The sequence below is a fragment of the Fundulus heteroclitus genome, chromosome 19 (assembly GCF_011125445.2).
Source record: "Fundulus heteroclitus isolate FHET01 chromosome 19, MU-UCD_Fhet_4.1, whole genome shotgun sequence".
Taxonomy (NCBI): domain Eukaryota; kingdom Metazoa; phylum Chordata; class Actinopteri; order Cyprinodontiformes; family Fundulidae; genus Fundulus; species Fundulus heteroclitus.
This window is the reverse complement of record NC_046379.1, coordinates 17029529-17048179: the sequence shown is the minus strand read 5'-3', so window position 1 is coordinate 17048179 and position 18651 is coordinate 17029529. Positions and strand designations below refer to the sequence as shown.

Here is an 18651-nt window from a genome sequence, read left to right as displayed (position 1 = left end):
CTCAAATGCATGGTGATCAGGTAAATGATTTATAACTCTTAAAATGACACTAGTATAACTATGGCTGGATATTTTACCACACCTCTTGGCTGAATCGATTTAAATTGGTTACTTTCCTGCCATAGAGCCAGATTTTAAGCATTGACCAGAAATGTTCAATAGGGCTAGGTTTGAGATTCTGCCTGAAGCCTACAGCCTTCTTTACCGATTCCAAAACCAGTTTTCATATGTGTTTGGCTTGTTAGAATAACGAATGATCCTAAATTATCCTTTATTTTTTTCCTGTTTCAAATATTTAATCTATAATTCGACTGCTTTGTACAAGGATACAAGGAAACTGAAAACTGTACTACATTCATTTAGACAGAACTGAAGCTTTAAAAAAATATGTTTTGACATATTTACATGTCAAGCAGATTCTGACACAGATAAGGCAAAAGGGGAAGCATATTTCAGATAATTAGAGTAACATGGAAAATTGTGAACAGAGAACTGTTTTGACACTGGAAGTGTCATTCTGAATATGTAAACATATCTGCAGTTGCACAAAGCATCAGTATGAGCTTATCTAAAGTTACATAAATAATTTACTTCCGTCTCTATGCATAGCCATGCCTGGGGACAGACCTTGTCTACGTACTAGTGGGAAAAGAGGAGCACATGTTTTACCATGACACATAAATATGCTCGCCTGTTCAGGCAATTCCAAGGTATACTGTGGACAAGGCACCAGTCAAACAAAAAGACTAGCACTTATACACACCACTAATGCCCACTCAGAATCTAAGAGGACAGAGCCGTGCAATGTGTTTCACTGAGACATGGCTGCACAAGGACATTACGGACCAGATTGTCTCCGTGGATGGCTTTCACTCCGTCCGGGGTGACCGGGAGACTAAGAGTGTTAAGCAGAAAAGAGGGGGGCTTGCCACTCTAGTAAACAGCAGATGGTGTTACCCGGGTCACATCACCATTAAAGAACAGCTCTGTAGCCCGGATGTTGAACTGCTGACCGTTGGACACCGTCCTTACCATCTGGCTAGAGAGATCCCGCATGTCATCATTGCTGTCCTGTACATTCCTCCCTCTGCTAACCCAACATCTGCCTGCAGCATCATACACACCACCATCTCTAAACTACAGACTCAACACCCCAATGCTCTGATCATCATGTCGAGAGACTTCAACCATGTCACCATGAACAAAGTTCTGCCGACCTTCAAACAACATGTGAGCTGCCCTACCAGAGAGGAGAGGACCATGGACCCGATGTATGCTAACATTAAGGATGCATACATCTCCTCTTCTCTCCCCCCTCTGGGCAGGTCAGATCACAAGCTGGTTCACCTCAAACCCTGCTATGTGCCTCTGGTGAAGAGGAAGCCTACGACCAAAGGACTGTGAGGAGGTGGTCGGAGGAGGCTTATATAATATATATATATATATATATATATATATATATATATATATATATATATATATATAATATAAATATATATATATATATATATATATATATATATATATATATATATATATATATGTTATTGTATATCTGTAAATCTTCGTCACATATCGTGTAACGAAGATAATTTCCCTCTGGGATTATTAAAATATTTCTGATTCAAATTCTCAAGTACCCCCTCCAAGGACTCCAAAAAGGTTGGGTAATCTGAACTGCCGTTTGGGGCATAAACACAAACACAGTCAGAACCCGTCCCCCCACACGAATGCGGGGGGAGGCCACCCTCTCGTTCACTGGGGTGAACCCCAACGTGCAGGCACCGAGATGAGGGGCAACAAGTATGCCCACTCCAGCTCGGCGCCTCTCACCAGGGGCAACTCCAGAGTGGAAGAATGTCCAGCCCCTCTCAAGGAGACTGGTTCCAGAGCCAGAGCCATGCGTTGAGGTGAGATCGACTATCTCAAGTCGGAACCTCTAAACCTCGCGCACTAGCTCGGGCTCCTTCCCCACCAGGGAGGTGACATCTGCAAACTACATATTGGCAGTTGGTGGTTGGGAGGAATGGCCCACCCGATCTGAACTCGAGTGGTGTTCTGTTGTTGGACTTCTGTGCTCGTCATGGATTGCCCATCATGAACACCATGTTCAAGCATGAGGGAGTCCACATGTGCTCTTGGCACAAGGACACCCTAGGCCGTAGTTCAATGATCGACTTTGTTATCATTTCATCTGACCTGCAGCCGCATGTCTTGGACACTCGGGTGAATAGAGGGGCGGAGCTCTCCACCGACCACTACCTGGTGGTGAGCTGGCTCCGATGGTGGAGGAGGAAGCCGGTCAGACCTGGCAGGTCCAAACATATTGTAGGGGTCTGCTGGGAACGTTTGGCAGAGCCCCCGTGAGACGGAGCTTTAACTCCCACCTCCGGGAGAGTTTTGAACACGTCCCGAGGGAGGCGGGGGACATTGAGTCTGAATGGACCATGTTCCGCGCCTCTATTATTGAGGCAGCCAGTCGGAGCTGTGGTCGCAAGGCTGTTGGTGCATGTCACGGCGGCAACTCTCGAACACACTGGTGGACACCGGTGGTGAGGGAAGCCGTCAAGCTGAAGAAGGAGTCCTATCGGGCTTTGTTGGCCAGTGGGACTGCGGAAGCAGCTGATGTGTACCGGCAGTCAAAGCGGCAGGCGGCTCGGCTGGTCGCCGAGGCAAAAACTCGGGCGTGGGAAGAGTTCTGAGAGGCCATTGAGAAAGACTTCTGTACGGCTTCAAAGCGATTCTGGTCCACTATTCGGCATCTCAGGAGGGGGAAGCAGTGCAGTGCCAACACTGTTTATAGTGGGGGTGGTGTGCTGCTGACCTCGACTCGGGACATTGTGCGTCGGTGGGCGGAATACTTCGAGGACCTCCTTAATCCCACCAACACGTCTTCCATTGCGGAAGCAGAGCCTGAGGACTCTGGGTCGGGTTCTCCCATCTCTAGTGCTGAAGACGCCGAGGTTGTTATAAAGCTCCTCGGTGGCAAGGTCCCGGGGGTGGATGAGATTCGCCCTGAGTACCTTAAGGCTCTGGATGTTGTGGGGCTGTGTTGGTAAATGCGGCTCTGCAGCATTGTGTGGACATCGGGGACAGTTCCCCTGGATTGGCAGACTGGGGTGGTGGTCCCCCTATTTAAAAAGGGGGACCGGAGGGTGTGTTCCAACTACAGAGGAATCACACTCTTAAGCCTCCCCGGTAAGGTCTATTCCGAGGTTCTGGAAAGGAGGGTCCGTCGGATAGTCAAATCTCGGATTCAGAAGGAGCAGTGTGGTTTTCGTCCTGGCCGGGGAACACTGGATCAGCTCTACACCCTCAGCAGGATCCTAGAGGGGGCATGGGAGTTTGCCCAACCAGTCTACATGTGCTTTGTGGATCTGGAGAAGGCATTCGACCGTGTCCCTTAAGGGATCCTGTGGGGGGTACTCCAGGAGTATGGAGTACCGGGCCCTTTAATAAGGGCTGTCAGGTGTCTGTATGAACGGTGTCAGAGTCTGGTCCGCATTGCCGGCAGTAAGTCGTTTCTGGTGAGAGTTGGACTCATCCAAGGTTGCCCTTTGTCACCAATTCTGTTCATAACTTTTATGGACAGAATTTCTAGGCGCAGCCAAGGTGTTGAGGGGATCCGTTTTGGTGGCCTTAGGATTGCGTCTCTGCTATTCGCGTGGTCCTATTGGCTTCATCAGGGCGTGATCTACAGCTCTCAATAGAGCGGTGTGCAGCTGAGTGCGAAGCGGCCGGGATGAGAATCAGTGCTTCCAAATCCGAGACCATGGTCTTGAACCGGAAAATGGTAGTGTGCCTCCTCCGGGTTGAGGAGGATGTGCTGCCCCTAGTGGAGGAGTTCAAGTATCTTGGGGTCTTGTTCACAAATGAGGGGAAGATGGAGCGGGAGATCAACAGGCGGATTGGTGCGGCGTCTGCTGTGAAGCGGGCACTGTACCGATCCGTTGCGGTGAAGAGAGAGCTGAGCCAAAAGGCAAAGCTCTCGATTTACCGGTTGATCTACGTTCCTACCCTCATCTATGGTCATGAGCTTTGGGTCGTGACCGAAAGAACGAGATCGCGGATACAAGTGGCCAAAATGTGTTTTCTCCATAGTGTGTCCGGGCTCTCCCTTAGAAATAGGGTGAGGAGCTCAGTCATCCAGGGAGGACTAAGAGTAGAGCCGCTGCTCCTCCACGTCGAGAGGAGCCAGTTGAGGTGGCTCGGGCATCTGGTCAGGATGCCTCCTGGACGCCTCCCTAGTGAGGTGTTCCGGGCACGTCCCACCGGGAGGAGGCCCAGTGGAAGACCCAGGACACGCTGGAGGGACTATGTCTCTCGGCTGGCCTGGGAACGCCTTGGGATCCCCCCGGAGGAGCTGGCCCAAGTGGCTGAGGAGAGGGACGTCTGGGACTCCCTACTAAAGCTGCTACCTCCGCGACCCGACCCCGGATAAGCGGAAGAAGAAGATGATTCAGATTCTGATTCTGATTCTGAAAACCTATACATGTACAGTGAGAACATTTTGTATGTCCCATTTTCATCTCATGGCTTTTAAATGTTTAAGATCAAATGTGTTGTACTTAGCCCCCTTTATTCTATATAAAATCACAACCAATTGCCTTCAAAAGGAGTCCAGAATCTAATTTCAGTGTGGCTACAGATGTCAGATGTTTCTTGAGGTGAACAAACAGCATACAAAACACCAGTGAACACATCGGACATGTAAGAGGTCAAGCTGCGGAGAAGTTTAAGGCAGGGTTAGAACATCTAATTGAGCACAATAGTCTGAAAATGAAGTATATCGTGACAGCAGATCAACCAAACCATGGCCGTCCACTTAACAGGAATGGCATGGGACACGAATCCAAACCGAGCGTAGTTATTCTAGAGGAGCAGTAGAGAGCCCCTGCTCAGGTGGGATTATCTGTTGATGGGATTATCTGTTGATAGGATAACTGTCGACAGATCTCACCTTTGTTGACGAGTGAAAAAAAGAAAATTGCTTTTGAAGATAATAACATAATTTTTAATTTGTCAGGTGATACAGCAGTTGGAGAAAAGTGCTCTGGTCCAATTAAAAGAAAACTGAGCATTTTGCTAAGAAGAATAATGCCGTATGCAGGAAAACTAACATTGAACTTGCCCTAGAACATGGTGGTGGGATCATCATGCTACGGGGTTGCTTTTCTTCAGCAAGGACATTAAAAGTGGTCTAAGTTGGATGGAGCAAGGGGAATCTTGCAAGGAAATCTCTTGGAGACTGTAAATGGTTTGAAACACATGCAGCGGTTACCCTTGCAGCAAGCCACCAAGGCTACATTCAGCCAGGGATACAATGGAATGGTATAGTTCAATTGTTAGAATGGCCTAGCAAAAGTCCAGACCGAAATCCAACGAAACATCTGGGCAAGAATTAAAAATCGCCTTTCACAAATGCTGTCCATGATACATTATTTGGGCTATAATTTGATACATTGTTTTAAAAGGACCTTGGAAAACAGTGTATCACTTCTGTTTCACTTCCGAATTATTACCCCATAAAATTCGACGAAAACACATTAAGATTTGTGGCTGTAAGATGACGGAATAACAATAGCTCAAGGGGTATGAATATTATTATAAGGCAATTAAAAAGCCTTTAGGGCAGGGGTGTCAAACATACGGCCCGCGGGCCGGATCCGGCCCCCCGAACAATTTAGTCCGGCCCTGTGGCTAAATGCATTATCATTATAAAAAAAAATTAAAAAAATAATTGAAAAAAACATGTACTTCATTTAATTGAAAATATGCATTTCCTATATTGTCCACAAGGGGCACTGTGTTTTAATTAACAGACTAAGCTTCAGGTGTGGAAAAATTCAAATAATTTCTTATTTTTTATCTGTTTGATGTATTTTATCATGCAGGACAGTGTTTTTAAGTTCCAAAAATGTAAATAAATGTTTTTCAACATTGTATAATCACTGTGATCAGTTCTTATGCATAATGCACGAGTAAATGTTTAACTGAGTAAAAGTATTGTTGAAATTGCACATACTTTTCTTAAAAACGCTGAGATTATTCATAATATGTTGTGTAAAAGTGAAATTAACTTAATATAAAAATCAACAACAAGTCCACATATATTAGTTCTATTTAATCTTGCAATGAGTTAACTCGTGTGGCCCTCTTGAGATCAGATTAAGCTGTATACGGCCCCTCAACCAAAATGAGTTTGACACCCCTGCTTTAGGGTCTGCTGAGACTCGTACTGAGTTCTGAAAGTCTGATATCAGTCTCTTTTTAAACAGAATGTGTAGTTGCATGAATTTTTCCCTCAAAGCTCCTTCGATGGTACATTTATGCCTGCAGTGAATTCTACGTAGTAATCTTAAACCTTAATATACGGAACTGTGCAATCAGACATTCTTGAGAAATTTTGCTTGTGCAAATAGGCATTAACAGTAGTGTTATCGAAATGTGTAACAGACCATAATCTTTACAGCAGGGAGCGATAGCCCTCACAACCTTTTTGGAAGAAGCTGTTTTTAAGTCTGTTAGTTTTGGATTTAATGTTTTTGAAATGTTTGCCTGATGGAAGCAAGCCTAACAGTTGGTCAAACATTGCCTGGCGGTGTGGGGTCAGCGGCAATGCATCTGGCCCTTCTGGCAGAAAAAAACATTAAAACAATTAAACCTGTGTACAAACCAGAAATCTCATTCCAACATAAACTGTAGGTGTTTGTCTGTATCTCATAAACTAATGGTTAAAACAAGCGTGCTCTTTGTTCAGTGAAGTTATTCGCATAGCCAGACATTTTACTCTAGTAATTCAAATCAGGTTATTTACATAATGCAAATTCACAACACGTCATCTGAAGGTACTTTGCAAAGTCGATACGAAGAATCATATAGACAGATTGGTTAAAAAGTTTTCTGTCAAACGAAACCCTGCAGATTGTATCATGACGTTGATTAGCGGCATTTACTACTTCTAGATGAGCATATAGCCACAGTGGACAATATGTTTGCATTGTATTGTTGGCCTTACAGCAATCCCTCATAACAAGTAAGAATGTATCAGCAGTGGAAAGGAAAACTCCCATTTCACAGGAAGAAACCTCCAGCAGAACCAGGCTCAGTGTGAACGGCCATCTGCCATGACCGACTGGGGGTTAGAGAAGACAGCATAAACGCAAAAAGGACACAGAACTACAGCCTCAGTCCACTCCTTGTGAAGCTCTTCCACATTCTTCAATGGATTTCACTTGACAATCCTCTCAAGGCTGTGGTTCTCCCTATTGCTGGTGCACCTTTTCCTCCTACACTTCTTCCTTCCACTTACTTTTCTTGGATACAGAAGTCTGTAAACAACCAGCATCTACATCAATGACCTTTTGTGGCGTACCCTCATCTTGTAGGGTGTCAGTGACTGTCTTCTAGACATCTGTCAAGTCCGCGATCTTCCCCATAATTGTGTTGCCCACTGACCAAGAGTGAGAGACCGGTTAAAGGGCCAGGAAACCTTTCCAGGTATTTTTGGGTTTTTTTTGCTTATTAGCTGATTAGGGTGTAACACCATGAGTTTCAAATGATTAACTTTTTCACGGTATTCTAATTTTCTGAGACACTGAATTTTGGGTTTTCATTACCTGTGAGCCATAATTAAGAAATGTACAACAAATAAAGGCTTGAAATACACCACTATGGGTAATGATTCTATATCATATGACTTTCTGAGATGACTGGCAAAACAAATTCCACTATTACTGAACATTCAAATTTTTTTAGATACAATGCATGCTACACACAGTCTGATTATGTTGTATGTCAGCAGGAAGAGAAATGGCTTTAAATAACAAATTTTGTTAGGCATCCAGTTGTAAAGACCACTCACGATATTTGTATCTCAACAGTAATTGTAACTAAACCCTAATGTGGTCGACTATTTTAAAATGTGATCTGTTATATATGTCAAAAAGAGAGTGTTTCCACATACTTGCTTCCAACTGCAGCATTTAACATTAAAGAGTGGAAGCTAAAATAAATTTTTGACCAGTTTTCATATTCTTCACGGTTCCGTATGAGTAAGGGAAAATACGGTTGAAACTTGCTCCAAAACGTTGCAAAACACAAACAGGAAGGGCGGCAACAGAGCCTGCACAGCAATATAACCATAGAGAAAATTCAAGATCAACTTTGCTTTTCATGCCCTTTAAAAATATAAAAGAGCGTACTTTGGGCAAAAGCAAAGATCTTGCATTGTTTTTCTATCGAACCTGAAGAGGATTAGGTGACGTTTACATTTAGATGTATGAGAAAAAAAAAAAAACATCAGTAAAGGCAAACTGGGGTTGAGGCCAAAAAAAGAAAAAAAAAATACAGGAAGAACTGTGAGACTTCTGCTTTGTGCTGTATTTGGTAAAAAAACACAAGAGCAAAACGGTTGCTGAGCATCAGCATGGGAAGTTACTACTGCATATTGGTTCACCAGAGGCTATTCGGAGGATTTAGAGCTGCCTTTCAAACCCAGGCTTTATGCATAGTGGTATTTTAAAACAAAGGGCAACACTGCATAAGGGTGGCAAAAAATTCGACCGTATATGTCACAGTTCATCCTCCCTTTTTCTCATGTCAAGTGCGACAGAAAAAGGATGTGTTGTGTGCTTCCTGAAAACCACAGCCTTATTTGTATACTTGCTTTCACTTCAGCAAAACCATAACATATAATTTCCATTCTGGAAATAACTTCTTTTATTCAACATGCAAATGATGTGGATTGGTGTGTGCATGGCTGTGTCTCTATGGTGGTCCTGTGATGGACTGGTGACCTGTCCAGGGTGTCCCCTGCCTCTTGCCCCATGACTGCTGGGGATCAGCACTGGACCCTGCATGGATAAGCGGCTATAGATGATGGACGAATAAGGTGAGAATATTTGAGACAAAGAAATGTTTTTTAGTTCAGTTTTTATAAGTGTTTTAATTCTCACACGCATGATTTGAGAATAAACGGTCTCAAAAATTAACCACCAACTGTCCAACGCTAAAATGCAGATGAGGAAAGTCTAAGCATTTGGGATTAAAACTTGCTTTTGCGTGTGCAATGTACTGAAGGGAGCCATGGAGGCTTAGTGAGCCAGTCTGTAAATCACTTTCAAAAACCCAGCAGACCACACATAGAGAAGAGAAACGCAGTTTCTCATTATGAGCTACAGTGCTTTGGCAATGCAACTATGAAGCAGCTAAGAATGCCAGCATGAAGTCTGCTTAACAGGATGTGATGCAACGTCCCCTTTGACCCGCACACTGTTTTACACAGGTCATGTTTTTAAATGCTGCGCTTTATTACATATACTTTATCATCATAAGACATCATAATCTGTGATTCAACACCTCCACATAAAACTTCCTGAAAGGAAATATAGTCCCGATTGTATCAAAGGTGCTCCTCAGACAGCTGACGTCTGCTCCCTTGTCACTCCCGCATCATTCCTGCTCTCCTGTGAGCCATCGCAGTCATTGATGGATGGGAAGCCAACCCTCTGCTCCATCCACCGAGCGACACACAGCAGCTTCTTGTCTTCCAGGGCGGGGCCTATGAGCTGTAAGCCAATGGGAAGGCCTCGTCGTGATAAAGCAGTCGGCACAGAGACAGCAGGAAGCCCTGTGGTAAAAACGGTTAAAAATGGAGAATTTAGCGTTGCTCTGACAAAGCTTTTCCAGTAACAAGTGTGGCCGTTCATTGTGTATAAAATGCCTTGCAAAATTATTCACGTCCCTTATTCTCCATATTTTGATCACACTGCAACCATAACGTTCCACTGTTGTGGAGCGGAACATGGTTTCTAAATGTTCCTCCAAATAAAAGGCTAAAAGCATCAGGTATCCCTGTTAGCTTTACACACTTAGAGACTGAAACTTATGATTATTCCTCTTTGTAAAATGGCTAAAGTTCAGCTTGCCACACATTTTCTGTTGTACTTCGACCACAACTCTGACGTATACATGAACCTGCTTTGATCTGAACCATTCTTTTGTAGCTGTGTGTTGTTGTTCTGCTGGAAGCTGAACCTCTGCTCCAGTTTCAAGCCTTTTGCTGCGTCTAGCAGGTTTTCTGCCGCATCTTTCCTGTATTTAGCTCTATCCATCTTCCCGTCCTGCTCAGAATCATGTTCGTGTGCCTGCTAAAGAAAAGTATCCCCTCAGCACGATACTGCCACCTATCATGGTGTCACTGAGGGCATGGCCTTTTTTACTTCATGAACGCACCATTGTTTTGGAGAAGCTGTTCCGTAAAAGAATATATAATTACTTAGAGAAACGTAATATATTTTGTGAACAACGATGCGGTTTTGGACCCAATAGGACAACCACATTAGCATTAGTGGATCTTGTAACAAAAAATATCAAATGCGATAGCTAACAAATAAAATGCTCTTGGGGGTATTTCTAGATCTAACCAATGCTTTTGACACAGTGAATTAGGAATTATTAAATAAAATTATGAGGTGTGGCCTTTCTTGGGTCAGGAGCTATCTGTAAACCGGACTCAGTATGTCCACATTAACAGCATTGACGTCCAGCATTGTCTTGCGGCCTTCCACCGGGCTCACTGTTGGGTCGTGTGTTGTTTATCGTGTATATCAATGACTTATGTTTGGTTTCAAGCATGCTATATTTCACTTTATTTGCAGGTGAAACTATTATAGTCTGTTGTGGTCAGAAACTAAGGACATTAATTAATATTGTTGGAACACAATTAACCATAATAAAGAATTGGTTTGATTGAAACAAACTAACCTTAAATCCGAACAAAACAAAATTGATGGGGACAAAAAAATCTATATTAAATAATATTGAGATACAACAAGTGAATGAAATTAAGTTCCTTGGAATCATTATACAAAATAAACTCAGTTGGACATAAACTATATTATGTCCAAGTTATGAAAAAAATTATTTCTCCTGTATAGTTCCTTGGTTCTCCCTTATATGATCTATGGCCTAGAGGTGTGGGGATGTACATATAAGACTAATCTTGATCCAATTTGTATTTTTCAAAAAAAGAGCTATCAGGATTGTAAAGAAAGCAGCCTATGAATAACATACATACCAGTTTTTCATTAAGATGAAAGCTTTAAATTTTAGGGACTTGGTTGAATTTAAAACTGCACCATTTATGTATAATTTAAAGAAGTTACCTAAGTTAGAACAAATGTGAAACAGCGTTGCATTTCTGTTGTTGGGTTGAACACATGGAATAAACTGAATTCAGAGCTAAAAAAAAAGTGTTCAACGCTTAATATTCATTTAAAAAAAAATTTAAAAGAAGGATTATAAAATCCTATGTTGGAAATTAAGCTGATCGTTGTTGAAACATTTATGAAAATATTTTGGTATCTACAGTGGATTGTAATTTGTGTAAAAAATATTGTGGCTTGTAGCAACTTGCAAATAGCAACTTGCAAATAGGACATGTTAGTGGTGTCTTCCAACAATGGCTTTCTTCTAGCGTTCCTCTAGCCTTAAGGCTGTGCTTTTGTAAGTTTGCGGTTATGCCACACTACTTTTGTTTCTGTATGACATTTCAGAGTACTCGAAGGGGGTTGAATCCAGATTCACGAGACATTTTCCTTCCACTTTATAAGTATGTGTTACTTTAAGTTGCTTTATCACGTGGAAAGCCAATGAAACGCGTTGAAGTTGATGGTTGTAATTTGAAATGCGGAAAGGTTTCACTCTGAGTTGCTTTGTGTGCCGTAAAATACATAAAGTCTTAAAATCCTCCCACACTTCCTGCCGGCTCTCGAGGTCGGGGCGGGTTTTGCTCCATACCTGCCATGTTTGCAGGTTGGGTGAACATATCTTCCTGTGTGCTGCGTGTGCGGTTGTCTTCCTGTGTGAAGTCATAGTAACGGACCGCATCAGTAAGAGTTGTGGGAGTTAGAAGCACGTCGACTCCTGAGCCGAAAACGCGGCCGAAATCGTCCGCGATCAGCCGGCGGACTTTCTGGGCCTTTAGAAAGTAGTGCTGGTAGTTCCTGGAAGGTGTGACAAGTCCATGGTCATTTTGTGAAAATTAAGCACCGGCAGCCGACACTGTACGTAACCGAGGTTGGTTGTGGAGACTGAAAACTGAGAACGGTTTGAGGTCTTACTGTCTGAGCAGGAAGTAGTTTCCGGAGAGAATCCTCCCCCTGACTACATCGTTGAAGCCCTCGTGCCGGGTTGAAGCATACATCACCTCAGTGGAGCTCTCCATCTCACTCCTGTGGCCTGGATTCGGAGTAAAACACCAAAACATTTACCACCCTCACATGATGTGCCTGCAGAATTACGGCGCGTTTAACTCCACGCAGCTCAGTTTGTACCGTATTCCAGCCCGTCAAATCGGGCCATGTTTGATGCCACCTCAGCGCAGCAGAGGATGTGGTAGCAGACGATGGAGTACTGGGTGTGTGGGAGGGAAACCTGCTCCACCCGGGCTCCCGCTCTTTCAAACAAGTCTGCAACACGACTCCACTGAGCCACGGTCTCCTCAGACAGGCCGGGGGCATGGTACTCCTGAAAGACGGCAAAGACCAGCTAAAGTCAGGGTTCCTTACACATTTTTCACATCTGAACCCATTCCTGCCTCAAGTTTTTAGAGATCTCATTTGTTTTTAGGTACATTTCAGGCTTTAAATATGAATAAAAACACAGGCTGTAAGGAGGAAGTTTATAGATGGACGAATGGATGGGCGGAAGGATGGATGGAATTTGGATGCAAGAATAAAATAATTACCCCATGAGGGATAAAGCGAGTAAGAAAATGGATGGATGATGAAAAATAGGATTTGATAGTAAATTAGTCTGATCCCTTTCCTCTTATAAACACCGTGGTGAAATGTTTAGGTAGCACGGTTGGGCTGATTTCATGAACAATTGGTTAAAATGAAACCGGTGCTCCCAGAAATAACCACTGTTTCTAATTTACAATCCAGCTATAATTGTGTTTTTGCCAACCTCTCGAAATGCTGTTGATTGGATTTTCGAACCTTAGAATTTAAACAAAATGCACAATGACTGTTCGTGTATTTGGCTCCCTGTGTTTGTCTCGCCCATGCTCCATCTGCTCTTAAAAAAAAAAAAAAAAGAGAGCCACTTCATATCAGGTGTGTGGTGGCAATAAGGTTGTTAAAGCTTCATACCCATTGCAGTGGAGGTAGATAAAAGCCTCAACAGTTAACTGAGGAAATAGGGTGCATTAACTCACCTTAGGGATGCCAACACGGAGATTCCTGACATCAAAGTCTTCAGGAAGCTCTACTAGTGCTGATGGAGCAGGAACTGTGGTTGAGTCTTTGACATCAATGCCTTGGAGGACACCTGTTTGACATGTAAACACATTTTCAGGTTACACCTGCTCTATCCTATTCCTGCTTCTAAAATGGTAAAGACCATTTAATTTTTTTTATGCGTCTTTTCAGTGCAATGATACCACATGTCGTTTTTTTTTAAGAATAATCTGCAACTAATAGTAATTTGGATTGTTAACACTGACGCTGTTGCTTGATCCCACTGTAGCTATGTTAAGGATATACAGTATGTGTATTCTGTTGATCCTCCTCAAAACAGATTTCTCCAAATGCAACATCGACATTAAAATACAAGTTTAATTTGGTTCTTATTCTGACATCTAGGTAATAACGAAAGTTACAAACCCGGAGGGAACGTCGACACATATGATTGTAGTTATGGACGAACTAATCGTCCTAATTGTCTAATTTTGAGGCCTTAATAAAAATAATAGTTAAGAAAAGCTACACAAAGAGACTGAAGTTTTCAAATTCTAACAATAATTGTTTTTACCCACAGGAAGACTGAAATGGAAATGATTAAGATCTACACCAGCTTTACCTACGAGAATCTTGTTCTGCTGTAAAAAGTCTTAATTAGAGCTTGACAGTATATTTCCCTGCCACCTGCAAAAGTAATCACAACCCCACTGAGAGCAACCAAAAGCCAAAAAGAACTGTTTTTGGATTTAAGATTGCACAGATTTCAAATCAGTGTTGCACAAGGTGGCTGTAAGGTTATTTTAGTGTCCGAAATGGTCATCATACTAAGAAAACGAAGAAAAATAAATGTCTCTCACCAAGAACAATAGCTGCATCGTTGACGCTACGTGTAATAATTCCAGGGACATCCATGGAATTGACCAAGGGAATGAGGCCGTGCCTTGACACGAGGCCATAAGTGGGCTTCAGGGCGACGACGCCACACAGTGCTCCGGGATTACGGGTTGAACCGCCCGTGTCTGAGCCCAAAGCCCTGGCAAAAGATTTGCAAACATGAGTGTACAGTTATGACTTTTGCTCCTTCGTCAGAGTCGCTGTGCATCCTCACAGGTAGCTTGTGAGCGAGGCGACCGCTGCGGCGCTGCCCCCTGAACTTCCTCCGGTGATGACCCAGTCGGAGTCAGGAGCTGCCCCCGTCTGTGTTCTGTACGAAGCCGCGTAGCTCCACGGGTTCCTGACTGGACCGAACGTCCCGTCTGTACTGCCCGACCTGTGACGAGGTCAAACATGTCAAACTTCACTCTGTATAAAAACATTATCACAGATTTTTTAAAATCTAATTTACTTACAGACTTAGATTCGGAAGTGAATGACCTACCCCATCGCAAACTCATCCATGTTAGTCTTCCCCATGAGGACGGCGCCTTGGTCGAGAAGCTTTTGTACAACGGTGGCATTGTACGGCGGAGTGTAGCCTGTAACGTCGGGGATGCTTTTTAATCACACCTGAACTGATTCTGATTTATTCATAAGAAAACAGTTTGTGCTCTCACCTTCAAGCATCTTGGACGCGCATGTCGTCCTGATGTTTGCCGTGCAGAAATTGTCTTTGACTGCAAAGGGGATCCCATCCAGGGGACCTTTGGGGACACCTGCAAGAAGACACCACCACGTTCAAAACAACAGCGCCAGTGATTCCGCTCAGACCGGACTGAGAATAAAACTCATGTATCCACACCTCGTCGCAGCCTCGCTTCCGACTGCTGAGCCTGTTTCAGAGACAGCTCCTCCGTAACGGTGATGTAAGCGTTCAGGGGCCGAGTTTTCTTGATGCGATTCAGACACTTCCTGCAGAGCTCCGTTGGGGAGATTCTTCCCTCCCTGAAGGCCGACGACACCTGGAAGAGCAAGAATAAAACACGACGTAAAGAAGCAATCTAGATAAACATAACCCCTCACCGCTGTTCCGTGAACTTATAAGAAATTACATCATGTTATACAATAAATCTTTGTAAATTAACAGGCCCATTTTCTTATTCCAGAAGTAACATCACGTTTTGTTTGGTTTCAATGAAAGTGTTCTTGACATATTTCATTAACTCTTCCCAACCTCAAGAAGTTACTAATCTGCAGTTGGAGATCTGTGACTCAGTGGCGGAGAGCAAATCAATGCGTTAACTAATGATCATTTTTACTGGAGGATTTTCAGAACTACTAGCTGAATCGTTGCAAAAGTACATGCCGATTTTAGCGTTCACGTTTGCGGTCCATTCAAACCAACTGGAAAATGAGTTTCAAAGCCTTTTGGATTCCTTCAGCTCGACTCAGTGTCAGGGCGTATGCACACACATGACCAAACACCGGACCTAGCTATCTCTCACGATCATCTTGTGTCTATTAGAGTTTTGGGACACATGGATTTCCGACCATTTCCCCATCATATTTGAATTTCCCTTCCTCCTGTGGTAAAGCCTTTGATCCCAGGATGTATCCGCCGCTCCCTCCCCTGCAGGACGGGTTCCTGCTGCCTTTGTTGAAAGACTGGACTTGTTAAACCCCAACGCATCTCTAAAGCGGACATCTAAAACTAAGCCAGACCCCTGGCCTAATAATACCACCCTGGCTATTAGACAGCGCTGGAGACAAGCAGGACGCAGATGGAAGAAAGCTCGTCTCTAGGCAGTCTCTCATACTGGCAGACTGTCTCTGTGATAATGAAAATGCTGCTCAGTGGGTCAAGTCTCAGTATCTTTCTAATTTGATTTCCATCACTTGCAACTCTGCCATTAGAGTTACAACTGGTGGAAATCAAACCATCAGTCTACGTGTAGACTGTGTCACACGTACACACAGCCTACGTGTGATGATTTCCTTAACTACTTTGTTAACTAAATAGTCTCTACCAAGCAGAACATGGCCTGTGTGCTTGCAGTACAGTCCAACGATGCGCTCCACCAGTGACCTCTGCTGTCTCTGATCAGTTTGAGCTGGTGATGCAACCACCACTCTTTCAGGTGGTTCAGCAGACGAGACACACTGGCTGCCTTCCGGACGTCTTTCCCTCCAAGATGCTCAATTAGTCCTTTGAAGCCAATGGTCAATGTGTCTTGACTTGTATTAATAGCTGCCTAAGTTCAGGTTCTGTACCGTCTGTTTTCAAGCAGGCCGTGGTCAGGCCTCTTTTTAAACAACAAAATCAAAAAACACTGTGTACAACCTGGTCTTCATCCCTCATCTGGCTCAGCAGGATGGCCTTTAGGGAGCTGTGCTTTAGTGGTTTAAGTCCTATTTAACGGACAGATCGTTCTCTGTCATGATAGGTGACCTGTCCTCCTCCTCCTCGATTCCACTGGCCTTGTGGTGTGCCACAGGGATCCATTCTGGGGCCTGTGCTTTTCTCCTGCTGCCAATTACTGCATCCCATAATCCGCCATTTCACCTGTATGCAGACGATTTGCGAATCTATCTGCCGGTCACTCCCCATTCTCCACTCGGTGTAAACTCCACTCACTGCTGTTTAAAGGACATTAAACATTTGCTCCATCCAAACTTTCTCCATCTAAATAATGATGAAACTGAATGGATTTTGTTTGATGCCTTCAGTAAGCCATGTAATGGAATACCCAGTTTAGCTCTTTACTCACGTGAACATGAACATACCACTCCTTTACCTTTATCTCTGCACGGGCTCCTGGTTCAGTTTAAACCACTGTTGTTTGTTTTTAAAGCACTGAATGGCCTTGTGCCACCCTATCTCTTCTGAAAACCCACCAGCTGCTGCTAGTCAACATCTGCTGGAGGTGCCTTGCTCTAGGTCTATAAATAGACTTATAAATGCCCTAGAACACGAACTAAACACGGAGAAGCAGCATTTAGTTCCTATGCTCCACTTATCTGGAACAAACTTGCAGAAAACTGTTAAATTCTGAAACCCTGAGTTCCTTTAAATCAAGATTAAAAACACAGTTGTTTAGGATTGCCTTTGACTGTTCTAGTTAAACTGTTCTACTGAAACATCATTAGTTTAACTTTTTTAGTCCAACTGTTTTTAATGTTCTATTTTGGTTCTACATTTTATTCCTGCTTGCTTTTATTTTGTTTTATTTTCCTATATTTTAATCATGTAAAGCACTTTGCATTGTCTCTGTACTGAATTGCGCCTTGCCTTGCCTAGGTGTAAGCAATGGGGGGGGGGATTGGTCTTTTTTAGTGGCTGGTCCAACATCCTGGAATAGTCTTTCCTATGAATCATGCTCCATCGTTGACCTGCCGCTATTCAAAGCCATAATCAAGACCTATTTCTTTAAAAAGGGCTTTGACGTTTAGTGCATTGATACTTTCTTTTAACATGTTTGTCTCTTTTTTAATGTGTTTTGTACTTTGTTCGCTTTTTATTTCGTAAAGCACTTTGACATGCGACAGCCATTGTTGTAGTACCTATATATTAAGGATAAATGCAAACCTACTTTAAATTTGTAATGTTTGGTCAGTAGGATGTTTTGGAAAAAAACAAAAACTGAGAAAAAATATCTCACTGGGTATAGAATAAAAACGTAGATAACCAGCAAATGACCAAATACTGCATTATTTAGCTCAGCATCCGCTGACTTCGCCTCGTCATTTTACATGTCTACCACTTCACGGCTGCGTAAGCTGTTGCTCCCAATCGTTTCCACTTTGTAATCACTAACAGTCGACTCTGGAATATTTTAATGCTAAGGAAATTTCAAGACTGCATTTGCACAGGACTAAAAGGCTCCCAAGCACTGAGGATGTCAGTTAAGCCAAAATCATCACACCTCCACCACCATGCTTGATACTAGCTGTGAGGCGTTAAAGGTGGTGTTCTGTGTTTGGCTTTCGTCAAACATAGCGCTGTGAATTATAACCAGACATCGCCAACGTGGTCTCATCTGTCCAAAGCACATTGTTCGAGGAGTCTTGTAGCTCATTCTAATACATATTTACAAAATTAAGTCGTGCTGCAACATTCTTTTAAAGGACACAAGAGCTTTTCTACACTTTATAAGAGCAACACTTTCATGTTTTAATTCTTCATCCAATTAAAGCAAGATGTGGAGATATTCCTTTGCATCTGTAACTATTTTTGTTTTTATTATGAAGTTTGCTACTAACGTACACTGACTGTCTTAGATAGAGATCATGTCTATGTATTAAACGAAACTGTCCTACAGACCGTGACGCAAATAAATGGCCAGTTAAATAAAACCGTGAATCGGTGGAGGAGTGGCCGCACTAACCTCTTTTAAAGTCAGGCCGAGCATGCTTGCTGCTTTTCTCCGGTCACCCTTCAAAATAACATCAACATTAGCAGTGTGCGACGCCTGTAAGTCGCCATGTCTGCTTCTCCTGTCAACGTCTAACAGCGCCCGCTGTGATTGGC

At 43.2% G+C, this 18651-nt stretch overlaps 1 protein-coding gene across 1 annotated transcript; it reads right to left on the bottom strand.

The window, feature by feature from the left end:
- Positions 1 to 8930: 8930 nt before the first annotated feature.
- qrsl1 (glutaminyl-tRNA amidotransferase subunit QRSL1) lies at positions 8931 to 18633 on the bottom strand. Its single transcript, XM_021308265.2, has 11 exons — positions 18509 to 18633; positions 14986 to 15145; positions 14801 to 14899; positions 14626 to 14722; positions 14356 to 14517; positions 14105 to 14280; positions 13223 to 13335; positions 12339 to 12531; positions 12126 to 12243; positions 11803 to 12008; positions 8931 to 9631 (listed from the first exon to the last, which is right to left on the bottom strand). Exons 1-11 carry the CDS (start codon positions 18530 to 18532, stop codon positions 9417 to 9419), a joined length of 1563 nt encoding a protein of 520 aa, XP_021163940.2. The 5' UTR covers positions 18533 to 18633; the 3' UTR covers positions 8931 to 9416.
- Positions 18634 to 18651: the final 18 nt, after the last annotated feature.